Source organism: Planococcus citri, chromosome 2 (genome assembly GCF_950023065.1).
Source record: "Planococcus citri chromosome 2, ihPlaCitr1.1, whole genome shotgun sequence".
Lineage (NCBI taxonomy): Eukaryota > Metazoa > Arthropoda > Insecta > Hemiptera > Pseudococcidae > Planococcus > Planococcus citri.
In genome coordinates, this window is record NC_088678.1 from 9,159,525 (window position 1) to 9,179,456 (window position 19,932).

Genomic DNA, 19,932 nt, shown 5'->3' on the forward strand with positions numbered 1-19,932 from the left:
TCAAATGTAACCCGAATTCTTCAATTTCAATTGTAAATATTTCATTATTATTTGCTTCGAAATTTTGAAATTCGAATAAGTATTTATTTTTTGTTGAAAAATTGAAAGTGGAAACATAAAAGCAAATGGGCCCGAGCAAAGCGAGGGTGAAAGCTCTTGAAAATTAGTATTCCAGGAGGCATAAAAACAATAGAATTCGAATGGTATTTTTTTTGAAAAATCCAAAATTAAAAAAGAAAAACAAACGGACCCGAGCGAAGCCAGGGCAAAAGTTTTCGAAATCAGCATTTCAAGAGGTATAAAAAACGACGTTTTTTTTTGTGTGATGAGTTATTTATAAAAAGCTTATTAAGTATTATGCTTCAAAATTTTAAAAAAATGATGATTTTTTATTGGAAAATTAAAAATTGAAAGTAGAAAAGCAAACAAAAATTAGTATTTTGAGGGGTATATTTTTGTTTCAAAATTTTAAAAATCAAATGATGATTATTAAAAAAAAAATTCAAACTTGAAAAAAAAAGCAAACAAGTTCGAGTGAAGCGAGGCCAACAAGCTTTCAAAAATTCAATCATTTCTTCAGAAGTGAGAACAAAAAGTTCCTTTATGGAGAGAAGAGTTCATTACTAAGTATTCTAATTCTAACTTAAACAATTCTTGAATTTGAACAATACGTTTTCTATGTATGTGTACGGGAAAAGAAGAGCAAATAGCTCGAGCAAAGCGATGACAAAAGCTCTCAAAAAATTTAAAAAAAGTCGACAAATATGAACCATTTTCTACAAAATCTGTTCAAAATTCCGGAAAAAAGTGGGAAAATTGAAAATTTGAAAAAGTCTTCTTGAAAAAATAGGACTTTTGGATAAAATTGTTGAAAAGTAGAACTTTAGTAGGACTATAAAAGGCCTAGTAGGACCTGTTAGACACCTTTCGAAAGCCACCCCCGCCCCCCTATAAGATGGTGGAATTGGTCCTTGATTCATATGGGTCAAAAATATTCCTAAAAGTCACCCCTGATATAAAAACGCTCGATACAAAATTTTGACCTCCCACTCCGTTCCCTTTCGGATGTACTATATACTGCCCCCTAAACATCAAAAATTCAAAAATTTGTATCTTGGAGGGGGGTTGATGAAAATTTTTGAAATTTTCATAGATTGTGTGAGTACATATTGCACCTCGGGAGTAATAAGGTCACATCTCAAAAAAGTGAAATTTTACAGGAAAGTGATTTCCTTTTTTTTTTAAACTTGATTCATTATTTTTGTCTTTTATTCTATGAAACACAGTGCAAGACTTTTTTAATAACAAGTCAAGCTTTATTTGTTTTATACACATGCAAATTACTAGGGGCACTAGTTGCAAACGCATTTGCAATATAATTAAAAGGGCTAAGCAAATTACATTATACTTACTGACATTGTGATATTCAACTGCTGTCTCTCCGTTGCACTCACTAATACTAGAGGCATAGACAGCTCAAAGATTTATTTAATTACGTTAAGCATTATTTTTAAAGAATTATTCGCGTTATTCGAAAGAGTTATTTAATTGAATTAGAGTTATTCGCGATATTTACGAGTTATTTAATGGATAATTCTTGATGGCCAAATGTAAGAATTAATCCCCTGAGGTACCAATGATAGATAATTTAATTAGCTATTCTCATGGTTATTTTCCACGCTATCCAGTGGTACAACTATTAAAGGAAAGACATATGACAAGCGCCTATGCGTTTATTCATCAACATGGTGACTTAGATCCAGAGAGCTGAAGCTAAGTAAAGAGCTAAGTTTTCGCGATGTACTTGGTAGGTACCAACGTACATCTCGCATAGAATACCCCCACGTAATCAATAATCATACTTCCAGTATAAGGGATGAGTTTCTTAATAAAAGGGTGGAGAATAGATCACGTAATTCTTTCCTGGAGGAATATAGATCATAGTACACCCTATGGCGATACATCTATTAATAACTGCTAGGCAGTTGGGCCACATGTATAGGTACCCGATGAGCAGCTTAGGAAGGAAAGAACGGATCATGAACAAAAGGATGCTGTGTGGTCCATCTCCTCGCACCCCTCCTCTCCTGTCTAATCTGATGATAAGCATCCTACCACTGCCCCTACTTCGATAATAATGTTTGTTTGAGGTGTTGAATGGTTTCATTTGTTAAAACAAACCTTAAATTAAAATATTGTCCAAAAAATTTTTTGTTAAATACACAATTAATTCGATTTATATGCGTTCGAAAAATGCATCGCCTCTAATCAGTAGGTACTCTGCCTTGCATGTTTTGGTTATGCTATATTTTTAAAAAACGCAATACGTAGAGCACCCTCTTAAAAATTGACAATTCGCAAAAAAAAAACGAATATTTTAGCGTAGATATTATAAAGAATATCAAGCTTGAATATTTCAAAAAAAAAATCCAAATACCTACTTTGGCAAGACTGTTTTGTAATCATTTTTGGTTATTGGCAAATTTTAAGGCCAAAGTTGGGTGTGGTTTTCGAGATTTCTGAAAAATATGACGTATAATGCAATCTATCAAAATTGGTTACCTACTGCAAATTTGCAACTGCTTGGTAGAACCCTAAAATTTCTAAAACAGGTTGGGTGACAGGAGTGAAAAAACAATTTTTTCAAAAATGCCTCCTTTTTGAGGGCTCATTTCTCTTCTCCAGAGACACCTCCGAAGCTAAAATGTAAAATGTTTTCTGACAATGAGTAACTCTCAACTAAAAATGAAGGTCTTTGATGAATTTGGTCAAAATCTGCTGATTTTTTTTTGGGACGATCCATTCTAATGTAGGTATTTACGAGATGCTGTTGAAGATAAGTAAAGAAATTCCTCCGCATGAATTACTTAGTATTTCCGTCCAGTAAGTGTCTGAGCGCATATTACAAATAAGAGTGGGCAACCTCGGTTTCTAAAAGCGCAATCATGCATAAAGTCGCAAACAATTCACGAAAAGCGCAAGCAGTTAGTAGCCCGTAACCTTAACCTTACAACTTATACCAAAATCGTAACATAAATCATCAACACAAAAGAACATCTAGGCCCATGTAACGCTGTAACCTTTAACCATATAACCAACATTTTACCATCAAGGTAATTGTGGCAAAATCCATCATTATGATTTGATTTATTGGAGATTCATTAATTTGAGATCAATTTTTCACATTTTGATCAAATCGTTTGCGGAATGCGGATGAACCATCTTCGGTTCTTATTTTTGAACTTGACAAGGTCAAATTTTGCCACATCCTCTTTCAATGTACATGATTTATCTAGTATACTCTCATCCCGGTTGGCAAACGAGCATTTTCTGAGCAGTCAGATTTAAAATCTGACTACCACAATCTGACTGCGTGGCAATACGTCACGTTCGGATGGTTGGGTAGGTGCGAAACTTTCAGCGGGGGAAGGAGAAGGTACCATATTGCGCATGCGCGAGAAGTTTACTTCTACATTCGTGGGTACTTCTCCTTCACACTATTGTCAACAGTATGCTATGCTATTGTTCAGTTCGCCATGTTGTGAAGTTTTTCAGATTATTTCGGTTGGTTTAATAAGTATATCTTAATTCTTATTGAGAATTTATATTATTGCTACGTATAGTGTTGTGTTTTATAAAAGAATCCGAACTCCAAAGTTCTCGTTTTGTCGTTAAGTTTTTTTTAATAATCTCTAAAGTCGCTTTAGTTAATCGAATCAATTCGGATTCGGAACGAGTATTCAAGAGGACATATTGAAATCGAATAAATGTAAGTACATAATGTTAGTAGATAATATGTTTAGATACGCATTTTTGGTGAAATAAATGACTCCCACTTTGGAATAGAGCTCTTCATATGTACGTATATGATGTATACATGTGTGTGTGTGTGTGTGTGTGTGTGAGAGAAAGGGAGAGAAAGAAAGAGAGTGCGTACGTGCACGCGCGTTTTCATTTGGTACATAGCTCTGGTATGTATGTATGTATGTGTGTGTGTGTGTCGTTGATTTTTGTAATCGAGGACATCTTCCCTCCAGGCACACCAATAGGGTCTATGTTTTTCCTGTATAAGTATCAACTCAAAATTGAGGTTATGTTGAATGTAGTTAAAATCTTTTTTTCTTTTTTTATATTTCACAGTGTTACCCTTTCCGAACCTGTCCACCTGCCAAAGGGCCTTTTTTGTGATGATACCTCACCATGTCATGTAATTTTATTACTTTCGAAGGAACACGTAAGTATATGACAATCAGAAATTCCTAACTTCAATACTGAGTTATTTACGTAATCATAAATGCTAATCTTTCTTCACTGTATTTCAGGATATCGAGTCCCCAGATGTCCATTATGCGTCAATGAGTTGGCTGTTAAGTATTTGAAGTCGGTTGCGGAAAAAAAAATATTAAAAAGAAGAATAGAATCGCTCCAACGAGAAAATGTAAGTAATGCATTTTCCACAGTAATTGTTTTATTTTTTGTTAAGCATTAACCCATGTAACTTCTCTTCCAGAAACGTTTAAAACAAAACTTATCATTCCTTGAGGATCCGGCGCCGTTGTCGCAGTCAATTTTGAATTAGATTTCTTCAGAGTTCAGGTACGATTTATAAATATATTTACTTGACTTTTTGTAGCTATACGTTGAAAATGTCAGAGCAGACTATTTTGATTTTTGCATTTGTACAATAAGGGGATGGAGTGTAAAAACTCCTCAATTTTGAAAAATGGTTCATGCCCAATAAATTTGTTTGTATCTAGTCAGTTACATAATGGGACGTTGGTGCCCCTTGATTGTGATATTTAAACATAATCATACCGATTACCGAAATGATCACACAGGACATGTTGGAAGAATTTTTAAACCTGAATTTACGTCAATGATAGCCATGAGCTCCGAAACACCAAGGAGCCCTTGCCCTATGTTAGAACCAAAATTATACTCGTATTTTCACTCTCTTTGCTAAAATCCTTACTTTGATGCCAAAAATAATCAAAAAGTCTCCATTTTTCTTTAAAAAGATTTGAAAAATTCAACTCGTAATCCTTATTTTGTTTTTTTTTTGTGAGGTATTTTCTGTATCAAATGTTTCGCTCACATTTTGTTAGGTACTTTTTTGGCTATTTTTCAATTACTTGTTGGTTAATTTTTCGAGCTTTTTTAGTTACAAAATTACTTTTTTGAGGCAATAATTGAATACGAGCCCTGTCCTTGCTTCACTCGGGTTTGTTTACTTTTCATTTTCGAAGTTGAAATGTTTAAAAACTTCTTATTCAAATTGTATAATTTTGGATAAAAAAATTAACAAATTTTTTCAAACTCTGTTTTTACCTCTCGAAACCCGAATTTTTGAAAGCCTTTGCTCTTGCTTCGTTGAAGCCAATTTTTATCTCTCAACTAAAAAAAATCCCATTTTGAAACTTCCTTAAAATTCAAAAATGAAAATAACATTTTTGTAATAAATCTAACTTGATGTGAGTATTACATACCTATATTATATCAATTTAAAACTCGTAATTTTATTCGGAAAAATTGGTATTTTTTTTTTCTCGTACCAGTCAGTAAATTTTCTGTCAATACATTTCTTTTCTTTCTCACTCCACTCCACCCCCTCTCTCCAAAATACGTTAGTATCCGAAACCGAGAAAAAAAACAGTAGGAGAAAGATTCGAGGGGGGATTTAAGAGCTCCATGCGGTACATCCACCAGGAGCCCTACGTATGTGGGCATTTGTGTTCTAAATAAGTCCAAATATCACTTTTGAGGGCATTAGTGGATAGTTGTGCTACTGTCTTGCTGAAGTAACATGAATTTGGATGACAGGAGTAACGTACTTACTTACTTACTTATATGTAAGTTTACCTTTGGTTTAGGTTGATGATGAGGTTGTTAGTACTGTTTTCTGCAAAGCTATTAGTGTTTAACAAGATGGTTTTAACAATTTAGTACGGTTTCCACCCCAGGCTCCATTATGTCCAAGCGGAAAAACATGGAAGACCCCACTACGTCAAAACGAACACAAAGATACCGTCTTGCAGCTCAGGTATCTGCAGAGCTGGAAGAAGAAGACGAGGAATGTTATGAAGTAAATGTCGTACTATGGGAAAGGGTGACAGTCTCTACATTTTTTTTTCAACCCAAAATTATAGCCAGAAAATCGATCCATTTTTTTTCAATGAGTACTTTTAAAGTACTTACTTCTAAAACCACACATTTTGATGGAAATTCTAGCATCGAGTTGCGCCACTGAATGAAAATGACATACCAGCAATTCTTCAAAAGATAATCATAATTTGGGTTTCAAAATTTTGAAGTAAAGTAAGGTCTGATTTTTTTATTTTGAAATTTCATTAGACACACTGTCTTATAATGTATGTAATGCGTTAATTTGTACCTATTGTTTTTTTAAAAATAATTTTGATTGAAATTAATGAGCGGTAATACGACTCGATGATGATGATAAATGTGTGTGTGTGTGTGGGGGGGGGGGGGGGGTGAGTGAATAGCTTTCTGAAAATTTGGTTGAAAAAAAGTACTGATTTTTTCAAAAAAAAATTCGTTAGATACTATGCAGTTGCGCCGAATGATTATTTTTCGCGTAAGTGGCCTACTAGTACCTGTGTCACTTAAATTGTTAAGCAATGTAAGAAACAAACAAAACATGGAAGTATTTTTGTTGTAAGATTTTTAAATTTTTAAAAGTAGCCTATTTTTTATTCATTTTTCTCCGACTTTTTTTTCTTTTCATATTTCTGATTTTTTTAACTTTGAAGGGCCTTGTACAAGTAGATTAACATAACTCGTACTTGGAAGACTTGAGAAGGTTGTTTCTTGTAAAGAGGGTCATTTATAAGAAACGCACAATTGAGGGAATGCAAAAATAAATCAGTATGCGCAAATGCTAGTAGTGTACCATTTTACATTACGCGTCACACAACCCTTCCCTATCCATCTTCAGCACAATTAATTGGAGCCCTTATTGTAAATTTTTCAAAATTTTCCATTTCTGTCAAGACTATCGCACAATAGACTGTACACCACTTTCCCTTCTTATACATACATACATACATACATGGCTCAATAATGAGAAATTGGAATGGCCCTCCATTTGTTCATTAGAAATACACCTGGTGAAATTTCTATTTTCAAAATTACCTACCTATTAATGTACTTCGAAGGTAACAAAACGTTTATGCCTTCTTGTCTAAATGGAATTGTTTCCAAAACACCCAATATTTTTTTGCCCTTATCTTATATGTAGGTACTCGATTAATTTTTGAGCTATGAGTAAAACCCTCGCTTTTTTGTCAAAAAATACCAAAACTTCTTTTTTATTCAAGAATTGCCCAAAAAAATTTCTTTTTTACTCAAAAAATTCCTAAAAAGCTTCACTTTTTTGAAAAATTGTCTGAAAATCTATCTTTTTTATTCACCATTACCAGAAACGCCTTTTTCTGATGGTGTTACGTTACTTACAGTTTGCCATGAAACATTACTTTTTCATCAAAATGTTACGAAATATCTCTTTGTTTGACAAATATTTCAAAAAAGTCTCAGTTTTTTTGCCAAAAGCCCTGCTTACCTTGGAGAAAATGTTTGGCTTTGACCAGACTTACTGTTAGTCAGATGAAAATTTTGATTAGAGCTTTTTCTTCTTGATCAGATTAAACAGGGGAGACCTGCTTGGATCTAAGTAGGTAGAACTGATGAGACCTGATCAGCTCGAATCATTTTCTGTTGGGTTATGCTAAAATTGCCGAGTCTTGTTTTTTCCCCCCAAAAATAAATGAGTCCCACTTTTTTTTTCAAAAGTTGCCTAATGCTCAGTTTTTTCTTCAAGAATTTACAAAACTGCTCACTTTCATGTTATAAGTAGGTAGCCAAAATTCGAAAAGTCTTTTTCTTTTGCCAAAAATTAGCGAAATTATTGAACTTTTTTTCAAAAAAAAATACAACAAAATATCATTTATTGGTGACAAATTCCAAAAAAGTCCTACATTTTGCTCGAAATGTCAAAATCTTGATCGAGTTTTCTGTGGCATTTTTTCTACATTCGAATGTTTTGCTCACGTTTTGTAATTTTTTCAGTTACTTTTTAGTTACTTTATCGAACTGTTTGGTCATCAAAGTTACCTTTTTTGAAAGAAATTGAGTACAAACCTCCGTACTATATGATTTTTTACCTCGTGTTTTTCTAATCGAATGAAATCAGGGCCATCTCAACCATGATGAAATATTTTTAGTAATTGAGCCCTTCCTTTCCTAGGCGCTGGAAGAAAGTGAATCTGACTTGAATTCTACATTAGCTGCAAACGAGATCGAAGAGCCTATGGATACGCCGCCTTCTCCCTGTTTAAATGATATTGAAATTAAGGAAAGAAATCCTCTGACCTTAGTTGATTGTCTAATCAGACACCGAAAAAAGTTGGAAAAAGGGCCTTCATACGTTTTCAATGACAAACAAAAATTACTGAGATGGGCTACAAAACATAACATTACTAGAAGCTGCTATGCTGATTTAGTGGATATACTTAAGAATATGAATTCTGGAACTCCTGCAGTACTCTCTAATGATATCAGAACCTTGCTTCCGAAGTTTAAAATCAGTAACCTGCAGATTATAAGTATGCCACCGGGTAAATTTGTATATTTTGGAATTAAGGAGATTTTGCAGTTACCAGACACACGACTGTTTAATGTGAATGATTCGAAGTTAGCATTGTCGATTAATATTGACGGATTGCCAGTTTTCAAATCCAGCCACAAGGGTTTCTGGTCTTTTCTTGGGAGCATAAATGATGGGCCAGTCTTCATTATCGCTGCATACTATGGTCCTTCAAAACCTCAAGATGTAAACCAATTTTTAAAGCCTTTTGTTGATGAGGTATGTTCGTTTTATGAAGGAAATGATGGCAATGCTTATCTTCAACTAGAAATAGAGAACGTGAATCGCACATATGAGTTTATTCTAGAAAAAATTATCGTTGATGCTCCAGCAAAATCTTATATACTTTGTACGAAGGGTCATACGGGATATTTTAGTTGCACTAAGTGTAAAATTGCAGGCGAAGCAGTTAAAACAACAGTTTGTTTTCCAAATCATTTTGATGCACCTTTACGAACCACATCCGATTATTGCAATGTGATGCATGGACAAGTAGAAGAAATTGAATCAGAACGGATTGAATCGGAAGAAATTGAATCACTGTCACCTCAGCTATTTGATATTGGCGATGAAAATTTACTATTAGATTATTCCAGTGAGGAAGAGTTGTCAGCTGATGAAGAAGTTGATGATCACTCTGACAGTGATGCTGATAGTGATGACAGTAGCAATCAAGTAGATTCTGATCACTCAACTTCGAATAGTGATTTTTCTGATACAGAAAGTGACGATGAATCCGATAATGATCGGCGTGCTGTTGAAGAATTTCATCTAAAAAAAACAGAATTAACGCGAATTCCCAACATTGACCTTGTTTCTAGAGTACCTTTGGATTACATGCATCTCATTTTGCAAGGGGTCACAAAGCGTCTTTTGAAAATTTGGCTAGGAAAACTGAAATCAAAAGTTTTTCTACTTCGTGACCACCGAGACATAATTTCAAAACGACTTGAAATTATTGCTAGTTCGTATTTTCCAGCCGAATTCCAAAGAAAACCTGAAGGATTAAAACACTTTAGTACTTGGAAAGCGACACAATTTCGGGAATTCCTTCTATACATCGGACCTTCAGTGTTGCATGGCGTTGTTAAACCAGATTACTGGGAGAATTTTGTAGTTTTACATTCGGTGATGCGAACCATGTGTAAAATGTTACCTATGGATGACCCTTCTATCGATGAAATCCAGAAAAGTATATACTATAATGCGAAAGACAATTGCAAAGAATTCGTTAAAGAAAGTGCTCGATTGTATGGCAAGGCATTCATCAGTTACAATGTGCATGGATTGATTCACCTTCCAGACGACTACAAAAATTTTGGCCCCCTGGACAACTTCAGTGCCTTCAAGTACGAAAGTTTTCTGGGTACAAAAAAAAGGTACATTAAATCGGGGAATCGTCCTTTAGAACAAATTATAAACAAATTCCTCAGTCTGCTATTTACTCGTCAATTTGTGAGAGAAAATTTCACTGAAATGAAAGACGTAGAAACGATGTATTTCGATGTACCGGTGTTATCTCTTAAAACAGCACTGAATAATGAAAGCGACTCATCAAGTACCAAAGTGCCTGATGAAAATGCATATGAGAGGTACCTCAAGGTCAAATTTTTAAATTGTGTGTTGAGAACTGATAGAGTAGCTGATTCCTACTGTGTTACTGGAGACCCGCCAAATGATTATTTTGTTCATGTGCAAAAAATATTACGTTTCAAAGCAGAAGATCAAGTGTACCTTTTAGTAAGAAAGTTTCAACAAGTTGACGACCTGTATACTCATCCATACGTTTCAAGAAGAATAGGTCTTGTGGTTGCTGACACTGATCACCTACAATGTGAAACCACTCTTGTTCACTTTTCGGAGTTTCGTTCCAAATGTTTCGCAATGCCTTTAGGAGACGATGCAAAAAAACTTGTCCTATGCAAGTATTTGCATCAATAACTTACATCACAATCAACTTCATTTTATGGTAATCATTGTTATGTTAAAATATGCTTTTTGACGAAATTATGCACAGCTTTGCGTACTTACCTACCTGCTTATTTTGAAAAGTTTTTAAGAAAGTTTGGACTTTTGCATGAAATCAAACCCCCCAGAATAGGGGAAGGGGTATTATATCTCGGGCTCAGCTGTAATTTAGGTTAAGTGATTTATATAGAAGCTTCTCAATTGCTTTCCTAATTTGATTCAGCCAAAGGTATTGTGATAGTACAGTATTTTCATTTCAATGAACACAAGATGTTTTACAAAAATTTCTTAAGAAAATGAAAACCTGAAAACACTTGAAAATATTTCATTGAAATGAGTGATGTGTGCAAGATTTTTAAAGGAGAACAATAAAATTTGACGAACAGTTTGAAAACCTTAATTGCATTTTTTTAGCGTGACCATATGACAAGTTTTTTTTTGTCAAGCATACCTATTTTATTAAAAGAAAGCCAATTTTCATGCTCATTTTACAGTGTTTATTGTTTTATGTAATTTTTGAAAAATTTATTTTTCTCATCTTAAATAGATACGTTTCTTGCAAAATTTCATTACTTTTTTGATAATTCTTGGAAATTTTTATGCCAATTTCACACGTTTTCTGTAATGATTCTACCTAGTAATTTTTGCCAAATTCCATTAATCAATTGCTGTAATTTTCAAATTCAATAAGTTTCATAAAATTTCAGGAATTTCCAACTGTTTATACTAAGTTGATATGGGAGAAATTCACCGAACCTGAGGAAAATTGTATCAAACATGTTTTTGGCATCAGTGGGTTTGTGATAGTACACTTTTCAACCTACGGGTTTGAAATTCGCTTAGAGTAACACAACTTTCCCCTTTGGCCGAGGCGGAGGGATTAAAAAGGCTCAAATTTTGGTTTTTCGGTCATCGCTTTTAAAATTATGCATGTACGAGAAAAATGTTCAAACAAAAGTTGTAGAGAATTAAAACAGAAGGTTTTTTTTGTTGGTATGTACAGTTTTTCGTGAGGGCTCATAAAAGAAAGGTATGGCGGCATTTGGGGAAAATTTATTTTTTATGAAAAATAGACTAATCGTCTTTAATTTTGTCAGAGTGGCCAAAAAGTTAGTAAGTATTCTGAGTTTCGCATCTCAAAAAGTTGTAGTTTTTTGCTAAAAAAACATCAAAAATTAATCATCCTAGCAAAAAATTAATGGCATTATAACGATTGGAAATTTAATTTTTTACAATTTTCCTCAACATCATTTTTTCATAGAATGTTTCGTCCGCCTCCAGATCGATTTTTATGAAAGTCAGGTTGCAAATTTTTCAAATTACGGAAAAATGATGTCGAGGAAAATTGTAGAGACTAATGTTATTAGTTTTTTTCTAGGATGCTTGTTCTATAGGTATTAATTTGATTACAATACTTAACATTCGAGCAATTTTTTGTGAGTTACAACAATTTTCTCAATGTTTGAACATTTTGGCGATATTTTAACAAATTGTCGTAACATTGCATTAATTTCAAGTTAATCTAGCTATTTTGATAACATTTTAACAAATTTTCATCAATTTCGTAAAACTTTGCTCAATTGTTGCGATTTTGTTATCAATTTATGGTAATTCTCAATAACAGGGACGTTATGCAACTCGCTTTTCGGAATATTTACTTTGAAGCATGCATGTTATGCTATTCAGTAATAAGGTATTCAGTTACTAATTGTCTTGTCAACTTTTACAGGATGAAACTATTCGACACCGAGATAACGCATCCATATGTGGTAGTGCACGACGAGGGAGCATTCTTAGGGACAGAGTTTCTTACTGGCGGTATATGTATTATCCATAGAGATTGGATTAATTTCGAAACAACTACTATGTCTTATCCATATGGGGAAAACAGAATTGAAACTCAAGCATTCCGTGAAAAGGCAGTTACTGAACCGTTCTTACCATCAGTGCCTTTAACGGGCAACAACCTCAAACTGTTTAAAAGTTTAACCTGGATCAATAGTAAAATCTGCAAGTACTACGGACAATACGGTAAGTTGTTGTGATGATCAGTAAGATGATATAGTAGGCTACATACATTTTCTATTCCCCATATAAGTCCGTAACTATTCTTTCTTTTTTTCTTTTCAGGAAAATATCGAAGTGCCCTTAAAAAAGTTTCTGAACTAGAAAACGAGTCGAGTGCGAGTTTGCTTAATAATTATGCTATTGCTCATAACGAGAAATCTGCGACAATAACGTCATCAGAAGAGCCTCATGAAGATATCCAGTCTGATGTAGTTATCCAGCCTCATGAAGATAACACGCCTCCAAAAGTTATCGATCTTCAAAATATGGCTTTGCCATGTGCTACAAAAAAGCTGCCATCTGAAGAAACCCATATCATCATCAAGACGATTAAAAATGTCGAGGCAAAAGTGACTGACCAGTACGTAAAGTTAAGAAGAACATGCACTGCACGATTCCTGAAACTTGAACAAGCCATAGCTACTCTCAACGATGGTACGTTCATTTTTAACTACATATTAAGTTTCTATTATTCAGTTAGGTAACTTCAGAGGCGTCATTGCGGGAGGGATGGGGTATAATAATCTCTTAGCCAAATTTTCTTTCGATAATTTGTTAAATTTTTGGATAAGGACCTCATTTCAAAAGCTTTTGCAGTCGTTTCCCTCGAGCTTGTTTTCTTTTCTTTTTCAAAATCAAGGTAAAAATTTCAAAAAAATCAAGTTTTAAAGCCAAAAAATGAACTTCCTAACAAAAACGTCGTTTTTATGCTTCTTGAAGTACAAATTTTCAAGCGCTTTCACCCTCGCTTCACTCGAGCCTTTTTTCTTTTCTTTTTCAAAATAAACTCCTCGTATTAAAAAAAAAGGCATCTTGAAATGAAAATTTTCAGATGCTCTCACAATCGCTTTGCTCGGGAAAAATTGTTTCTCATTTCAGAATACACAAATTTCACATTTACAGCCTACAAAAATTCTAAAAAGAAAAGGTTTTATCAATAATTAGAAAAATTTATATTTTTCTACCACTCCATCTCCATTTTTGGTTTTTCATTCGGCATTTTTCTACCCAATTTACCTCCTCCCCCACCAGAAAATTTGGAGCACGACGTCACTGATTAGTTTTCGTACACAATAAGAATTGAACATTTTTCAAATTTAATAATGAAAGGATACTAAATTCGTTTCCGACGTGTTTCTCATGATAGACAAATTAATCAAATGAAAACTAGCCACTTGTACTACGTCACAAATAAGTAATTCATATAATTGTAATTTGCATGAGTAGGTATGTTTGGATAGCTAAAGCATCGTAAAAATGACTTCTTTTCATTAATTTTGTCAAAAAATTTCGATCAGTTATGTTTGTTTGTTTTTAAAAATTTTGATCAAAGTTCAAGTACCTAGGCCCGGTTGCCGAATTTGCATTCCTAAAAAAAAATTGGTAAAAAACTGTGGTAAACATTATGGAATCTGGTTTAAATTAAGGTTAATGGATATTTTGTGTCTTTCATGATTGGTATCCTAAAGTACATACGTATTTCGAAAACAATTTACCAAAATTGAACACTTCAGTGAAATAATGCAAAAATATCCTGAACAAGTCTTTAATCAATGATTGTGTTTTTGATAAAGTTTTTTTTACAAAATTTAGAATTTTCAAAGTCAGTATTGAATAAATTTGTAATTTTAAATTCTTGATGTAATCAAACTGCTACTTCTCTGATTTCTCTTATGAGGGACACATTCCAATTGGCAGCAAAATTTTTGAATTGAACATGGTTACATTTATTCGTGCATCATGAAAAAATACTTAGTCAAAATTTCAGGTTTTGACAAAGGAACCTCTTGAGGTGTCACACTCCGATTTGAACGGGACTGCGATTTTTGGAAAGAGCATAGTCTAAAACCCCCAAAACCAAATTTTCAACTTCCCAAGTTCATTTTTCGATTTTTGGCGAATTTTTGAAAATTAAAAATTGACTGTTTTTGGCGATTTATGCTTTTTTTTAAAAAAAAAGTACGTATTTTATCAATAAAAATGGTCAAAATAAATCCCAAAACTAATACAGATTACCCAAATCCAAATTTCACCATTTCCAGCCATTCTGGAGCCTCCAGCGCGATTTTTCAATTCCTCCAGAATTTTTAATTTGCTCCGGAAGGCGTGGATATGAAGTTGGGCAGCTAAAAATCGAGTTGTGTATTATACTTGACCTGTTTAATGAGTTTATCTACATCTGAGCCGATTTTGGGAGTGACAGCTCAAGAGTGGTTTTTTGACCAGCTTATTAAACAATCCAAAAAATCAAAAGATAATCGTTTGTGAGAAAATTTTTGAAATTTGCGCGAATCGATGTATTTCTTCAAGAACTAACCCCCGGAGCGCAAATTCTACCATTTCCAGCCGTTTCGGAGTGACAGTGACACCTCAAAAAATCACTCTTAAGGTGTCACTCTCAAAATTGGCTCAAATGCGGATAAACTAGTTAAACAGGTCGAGTGTAATATACAACTCGATTTTTAGCTACCCAACTTCATATTCACGCCTTCTGGAGCTAATTCAAAATTCTGGAGAAATTGAAAATCGCGCTGGAGGCTCCAGAATGGCTGGAAGTTGTAAAATTTGGATTTGGGTAATTTAATATTAGTTTTGGGACTTATTTTGACCATTTTTATTGATCAAGTACGTACTTTTTAAAAAAAGCATAAATCACCAAAAGCAGTCAATTTTGAATTTCCAAAAATTCGCCAAAAATCGAAAAATGAACTTGGGCAGCTGAAAATTTGGTTTTGGGGGTTTTAGACTATACTCTTTCCAAAAATTGCGGTCCCGTTCGAATCGGAGTGTGACACCTTAAGAGGTTCCCTTGTGAGGTTTAAAAACAATATCTATGAATTTTGGTATGGTTTTTAGTTTTGGTTTTCTGTAGAATTTTCTATCTGTATTGGTTTGCATTTTATTGGTTTCTATTTAAATTTTTGAAGAATTCACTGTTCCTTTACTCATTGTCAAAAAAAATTCAAATTATGTACATCCTGAATTGCAGGTACTTTCGAGACATTTTTTAATCTTTTTTCCTCGCTCATATTTTTTTCAGGTCGCACACCTACAAAAGAGACTCCAACTGCGGCTGTAATAACTTCTCCGGTGAAAATATCACCATGCAAAGCAGTCCGTCAGAAATCCGTTTTAAATCTTCCTCTGGTTTCGGTGGAAGACTGGACAAACTTCGACCAAAAACTAAAATCCAACAAACTTTTCAACACAACGTTTGTAAGTATATTCTGAAAATCAATGTTGATGTTTACCTATACATATTTTTCAAATCGCCATGTATAATTGTGTACCTATTGATGTGTTGCAGAGGAAATACCTGAACAGCTTTGGAAATTTTGGAAAGCGAAAACATGACTTGAAAAAATCACCGTTTGTGGCCTCTATTTTCGATTCAATTTCATCCAAAACCGATGCGTGTAAAGTCGTCAATTTTTCTGGATCGAACCAAAAATTCAACTTGAAAACATCTACTATGTACGAGATGATGTACAGTAAGTATGTTGAAGCTGTCTTTCAAGATGGTTTCAAGTAGTTCACATTAACAATAAATTTTTATTTTATCAGTGATTAATTATTGCGTTTTATTCCAGAATATACTGAAAACCGGTACGAAAATGGGTTTCCGCAGGCGGTTTTTGAAAGCCGAGTTAAATCCTGGATTCACGCCGGACATGAAAAGAACAGTCTATTGGCCAGAAAAAATGAAGAAAATGTTACGACTACTTCGTCACCATCGTCAACTTCCGTCAGTGCGATTGATTCAGTGAGCACCTCCTCGGTTATTGTGTGCACCTCATCGGTCAGTACCGCGCCTATCAGCACCCCATCTATCAGCACCCCATCTATCAGCACCCCATCTGCCAGCCCATCATCGAAAACGGGTTCGGAATCTTCGTAATATTTTTTTTTACATATTATTTTATCCGGTTTTTTATCATTATTCCTTATATTCGTATTAGGTGGCGCTCCTACTGCCTTTTTATACCTGAGCCATTCCACGTCAATTCGACCAAGAAGTGGTAAGGGGGGGAGGGTCGCGATTTTTTCAAAATTTTTCCCAATGAAAGACCTTTTGAAGGGTTGACCAATGGCGCAAATCGAACCCCTCTAGCCCTTTTTTAAAGGCTGCTAGGGGGTGTCAAAGTTTTTAATGAACTTGAAATATCATCTACTTCAGCAGTGGATTAATCGATAACTCTGATACCTACAAAAATGGAACTTTTTCCAATAGTTAGGGGTTTTGAAAGGCTTTTTAATGATATTATAAAAATCAGTCTTGTGACTTTTTTTCGTACAAAAAATTGGTTCGATAAGTTTGAAAACGTAGCTTTTATATCGTTCCGACTCTGAAAAATTCTGAAAAAATATATTACGGATAGCTTTTTATGCTGAACAACATATTGAAAAATTGGGATGGCATTATGTCTTAAACTCGATTTTAAAAAATGGGAAGTTTTCGAAAAAATGCGATTTTTTGATTTGAAACATTAAAAAAAGTTTTGACTGGTGAAGTTGACCCATTTTCCCCCTATTTTTACGTATCCGTTGAAAAAGTTGAAAAATTCCCTTCACTCGATGAAATAAACTCATCACAAAAAAATGAAAATTCAAGAAATTTACAAATTTCAATTTTTTTGGTTACGAGTATGATTTTTATAAACTTTTTTATGAAATACGCCCGAAAGAGGTCGAAATAAGACAATTGAATAAATTGAAACTGTTTTTGATTTTTGGAATTGAAAATTGAATTTTTTTGAATTTTTATTTTTTTGTGATTTTATTTTATCGAGTGAAGGGGGTTTTCAACGTTTTCAACGGATACGTAAAAATATGGGTCAAATGGGTCAACTTCACCAGTCAAAACTTTTTTTCATGTTTCAATTCAAAAAATCGCATTTTTTCGAAAACTTTCCATTTTTTTAAATCGACTTTACGACATAATGCCATTCCAATTTTTCAATTTATGTTGTTCAGCATGAAAAGTTGTCCGATATATATTTTTTCAGAATTTTTGAGAGTCGGAACGATATGAAAATTACGTTTAGAAACTTTTCGAGCCAATTTTTCGTACGAAAAAAAGTCACAAGACTGATTTTTATGATATCATCAAAAAGCATTTCAAAATCCTCAACTATTGGAAAAAGTTTCATTTTGGTAGGTATCGCAGTTATCGATTAATCCACTGCTGAAATGGATGATATTTCAAGTTCACTGAAAACTTCGACACCCCCCCCCCCCAGCAGCCTATAAAAAAGGACTAGAGGGCTTCGATTTGCGCCATTGGTCATCTCTTTGGAAGGTATTTCGTTGGGAAAAATTTTGAAAAAATTGCGACCCTCCCCCCTTACTACTTCTTGGTCGAATTGTCGTGGAATGACCCATGTACCTACGTATTCGTATGGGTTTGAATAAAGTAATTTTAATTAGTTTTCTTCGCCTCTCGTTTTCAGGCCATTTTGTCAAATTATACTTAGGTACATAATATTTTATTCGGTTTTCTACCATTAATTTTTCCTACTTATATATTCTTATTGGATTTTGTTTTTGGGGAAATCTTGGTTAATTTTAAGCTGTACGAATTGGATTTTTAGATCTTGAGAAATTCGAGATATTTTTGAAGTGGCAGATTACGAATTTAGATATAGCTTTTTGCTCGTACCACCTTTTTATGGGTACCTACGTATTCGTACTTAATGGTTTTGAATAAAGTAATTTTTGATTAGTTTTCTTTGCATCTCGTTTTTAGGCCATTTTGTCGAATTATACGTAATATTTTATCCGATTTTTTACCATTAATTAATCGTTATATTCTTATTGGATTTTGTTTTTTTAAATTAGTTTTCTTTGCATCTCGTTTTTAGGCCATTTTGTCGAATTATACGTAATATTTTATCCGATTTTTTACCATTAATTAATCGTTATATTCTTATTGGATTTTGTTTTTTTAAATTAGTTTTCTTCGTCTCTCGTTTTTAGATCATTTTGTCGAGTTATACCTACGTAATATTTTATCCGGTTTTTTTACCATCAATTATTCGTTATTATATGTAGTTTTTTACTCGTACCGTTTTTTTAAATGTACATATTCGTATGGTTTTGAATAAAGTCTAAAAAGAAATAAAAAATAATTGTTGCTTAGCATTTTTTTTTTTTCAATAACCTAAACAAAACCAAAAAAATTTAAAAATCAATACCAAAATTTATCATTCTCATGGCCACTGAATGCAGTCATATCTACGCTCATATTAGCAGTCATAATAATATTGTTTTTTAGTCAGAAATAGTCAATTAGCAATTAGCAATTAGCATACCATTATGACTGATAATATGCATACCCATATTATCAGTCATAATGGTATGCTAATTGCTAATTGCTAATTGACTATTTCTGACTAAAAAGCAATATTATGACTGCTAATATGAGCGTAGATATGACTGCATTTCTGATCACTGACGTCATTAAGCACAATTTCAATATGACGTCATATTGATATTATGACTGCTAATATGAACGTAGATATGACTGCATTTCTGATCACTGACGTCATAGAGCACAATTTTAATATGACGTCGTATTGATATTATGACTGCGAATATGAGTGTAGATATGACTGCATTTCTGATCACTGACGTCATTAAGCACCATTTCAATATGGCGTCGTATGGTCAGAACTGCAGTCATATCTACACTCATATTCGCAGTCATAATAGTCATAATTATGACTGCTAATATGAGTGTAGATATGACTGCGTTTCTGACTAGTGCGACGCCATATTGAAAGTTCAAATGGTTGTCTCTGATTGGTCAATATAGAAAATCTGACTGCCAAAACGGCAATATCTGACTGGCATTATGATAATGCAAAATGACCGTCAGATTTCATCAATTTTGTGCCAACCGGGGCACATATTACTGAATTCTTCGTCAGAATATTTCCTCTAGAGATAATGTTGAGTTAAATTCATTTGCTGAAAATTTCAGTAGCTATATTAACGCATCGAATTTCTTTCTGTCAGATTACCTACCTTACCTATATTACATATCGAATTTTTATCTAATAGATTGTCGATTACATTAAATAATTTTATCTAAGTAGGTAACTAATCTAGTCCCAGATAATACATACTAAAATGTTGAATTCATTTGCTGAATATTACAGTACATATATTACACTGATTTTTTTTTCTAATCAGATAGGTACATAGTTGATATGCCTATCTAATCTACCATCAGA

The 19,932-nt window shown here is 33.5% G+C and overlaps 1 protein-coding gene across 2 annotated transcripts; it reads left to right on the forward strand.

Annotated features, from left to right (window-relative positions):
• Window positions 1–3,313: 3,313 nt before the first annotated feature.
• LOC135834540 (uncharacterized) lies at window positions 3,314–18,963 on the forward strand. 2 transcript variants are annotated; one of them, XM_065348468.1, is made up of 9 exons: window positions 3,314–3,769; window positions 4,141–4,234; window positions 4,323–4,438; window positions 4,511–4,596; window positions 12,360–12,661; window positions 12,761–13,132; window positions 15,738–15,913; window positions 16,005–16,188; window positions 16,288–18,963. In XM_065348468.1, the coding sequence occupies exons 5-9, from the start codon at window positions 12,361–12,363 to the stop codon at window positions 16,593–16,595; spliced, it is 1,341 nt and encodes a 446-aa protein (XP_065204540.1). In that variant the 5' UTR covers window positions 3,314–3,769; window positions 4,141–4,234; window positions 4,323–4,438; window positions 4,511–4,596; window position 12,360; the 3' UTR covers window positions 16,596–18,963. The 2 variants fall into 2 exon arrangements, with proteins under 2 accessions (XP_065204540.1, XP_065204539.1); XM_065348467.1 differs by lacking the exons at window positions 12,761–13,132; window positions 15,738–15,913; window positions 16,005–16,188; window positions 16,288–18,963 and adding exons at window positions 5,961–6,082; window positions 8,264–10,631 and having other exon boundaries at window positions 12,360–12,495.
• The last annotated feature ends 969 nt before the right edge of the window (window positions 18,964–19,932 follow it).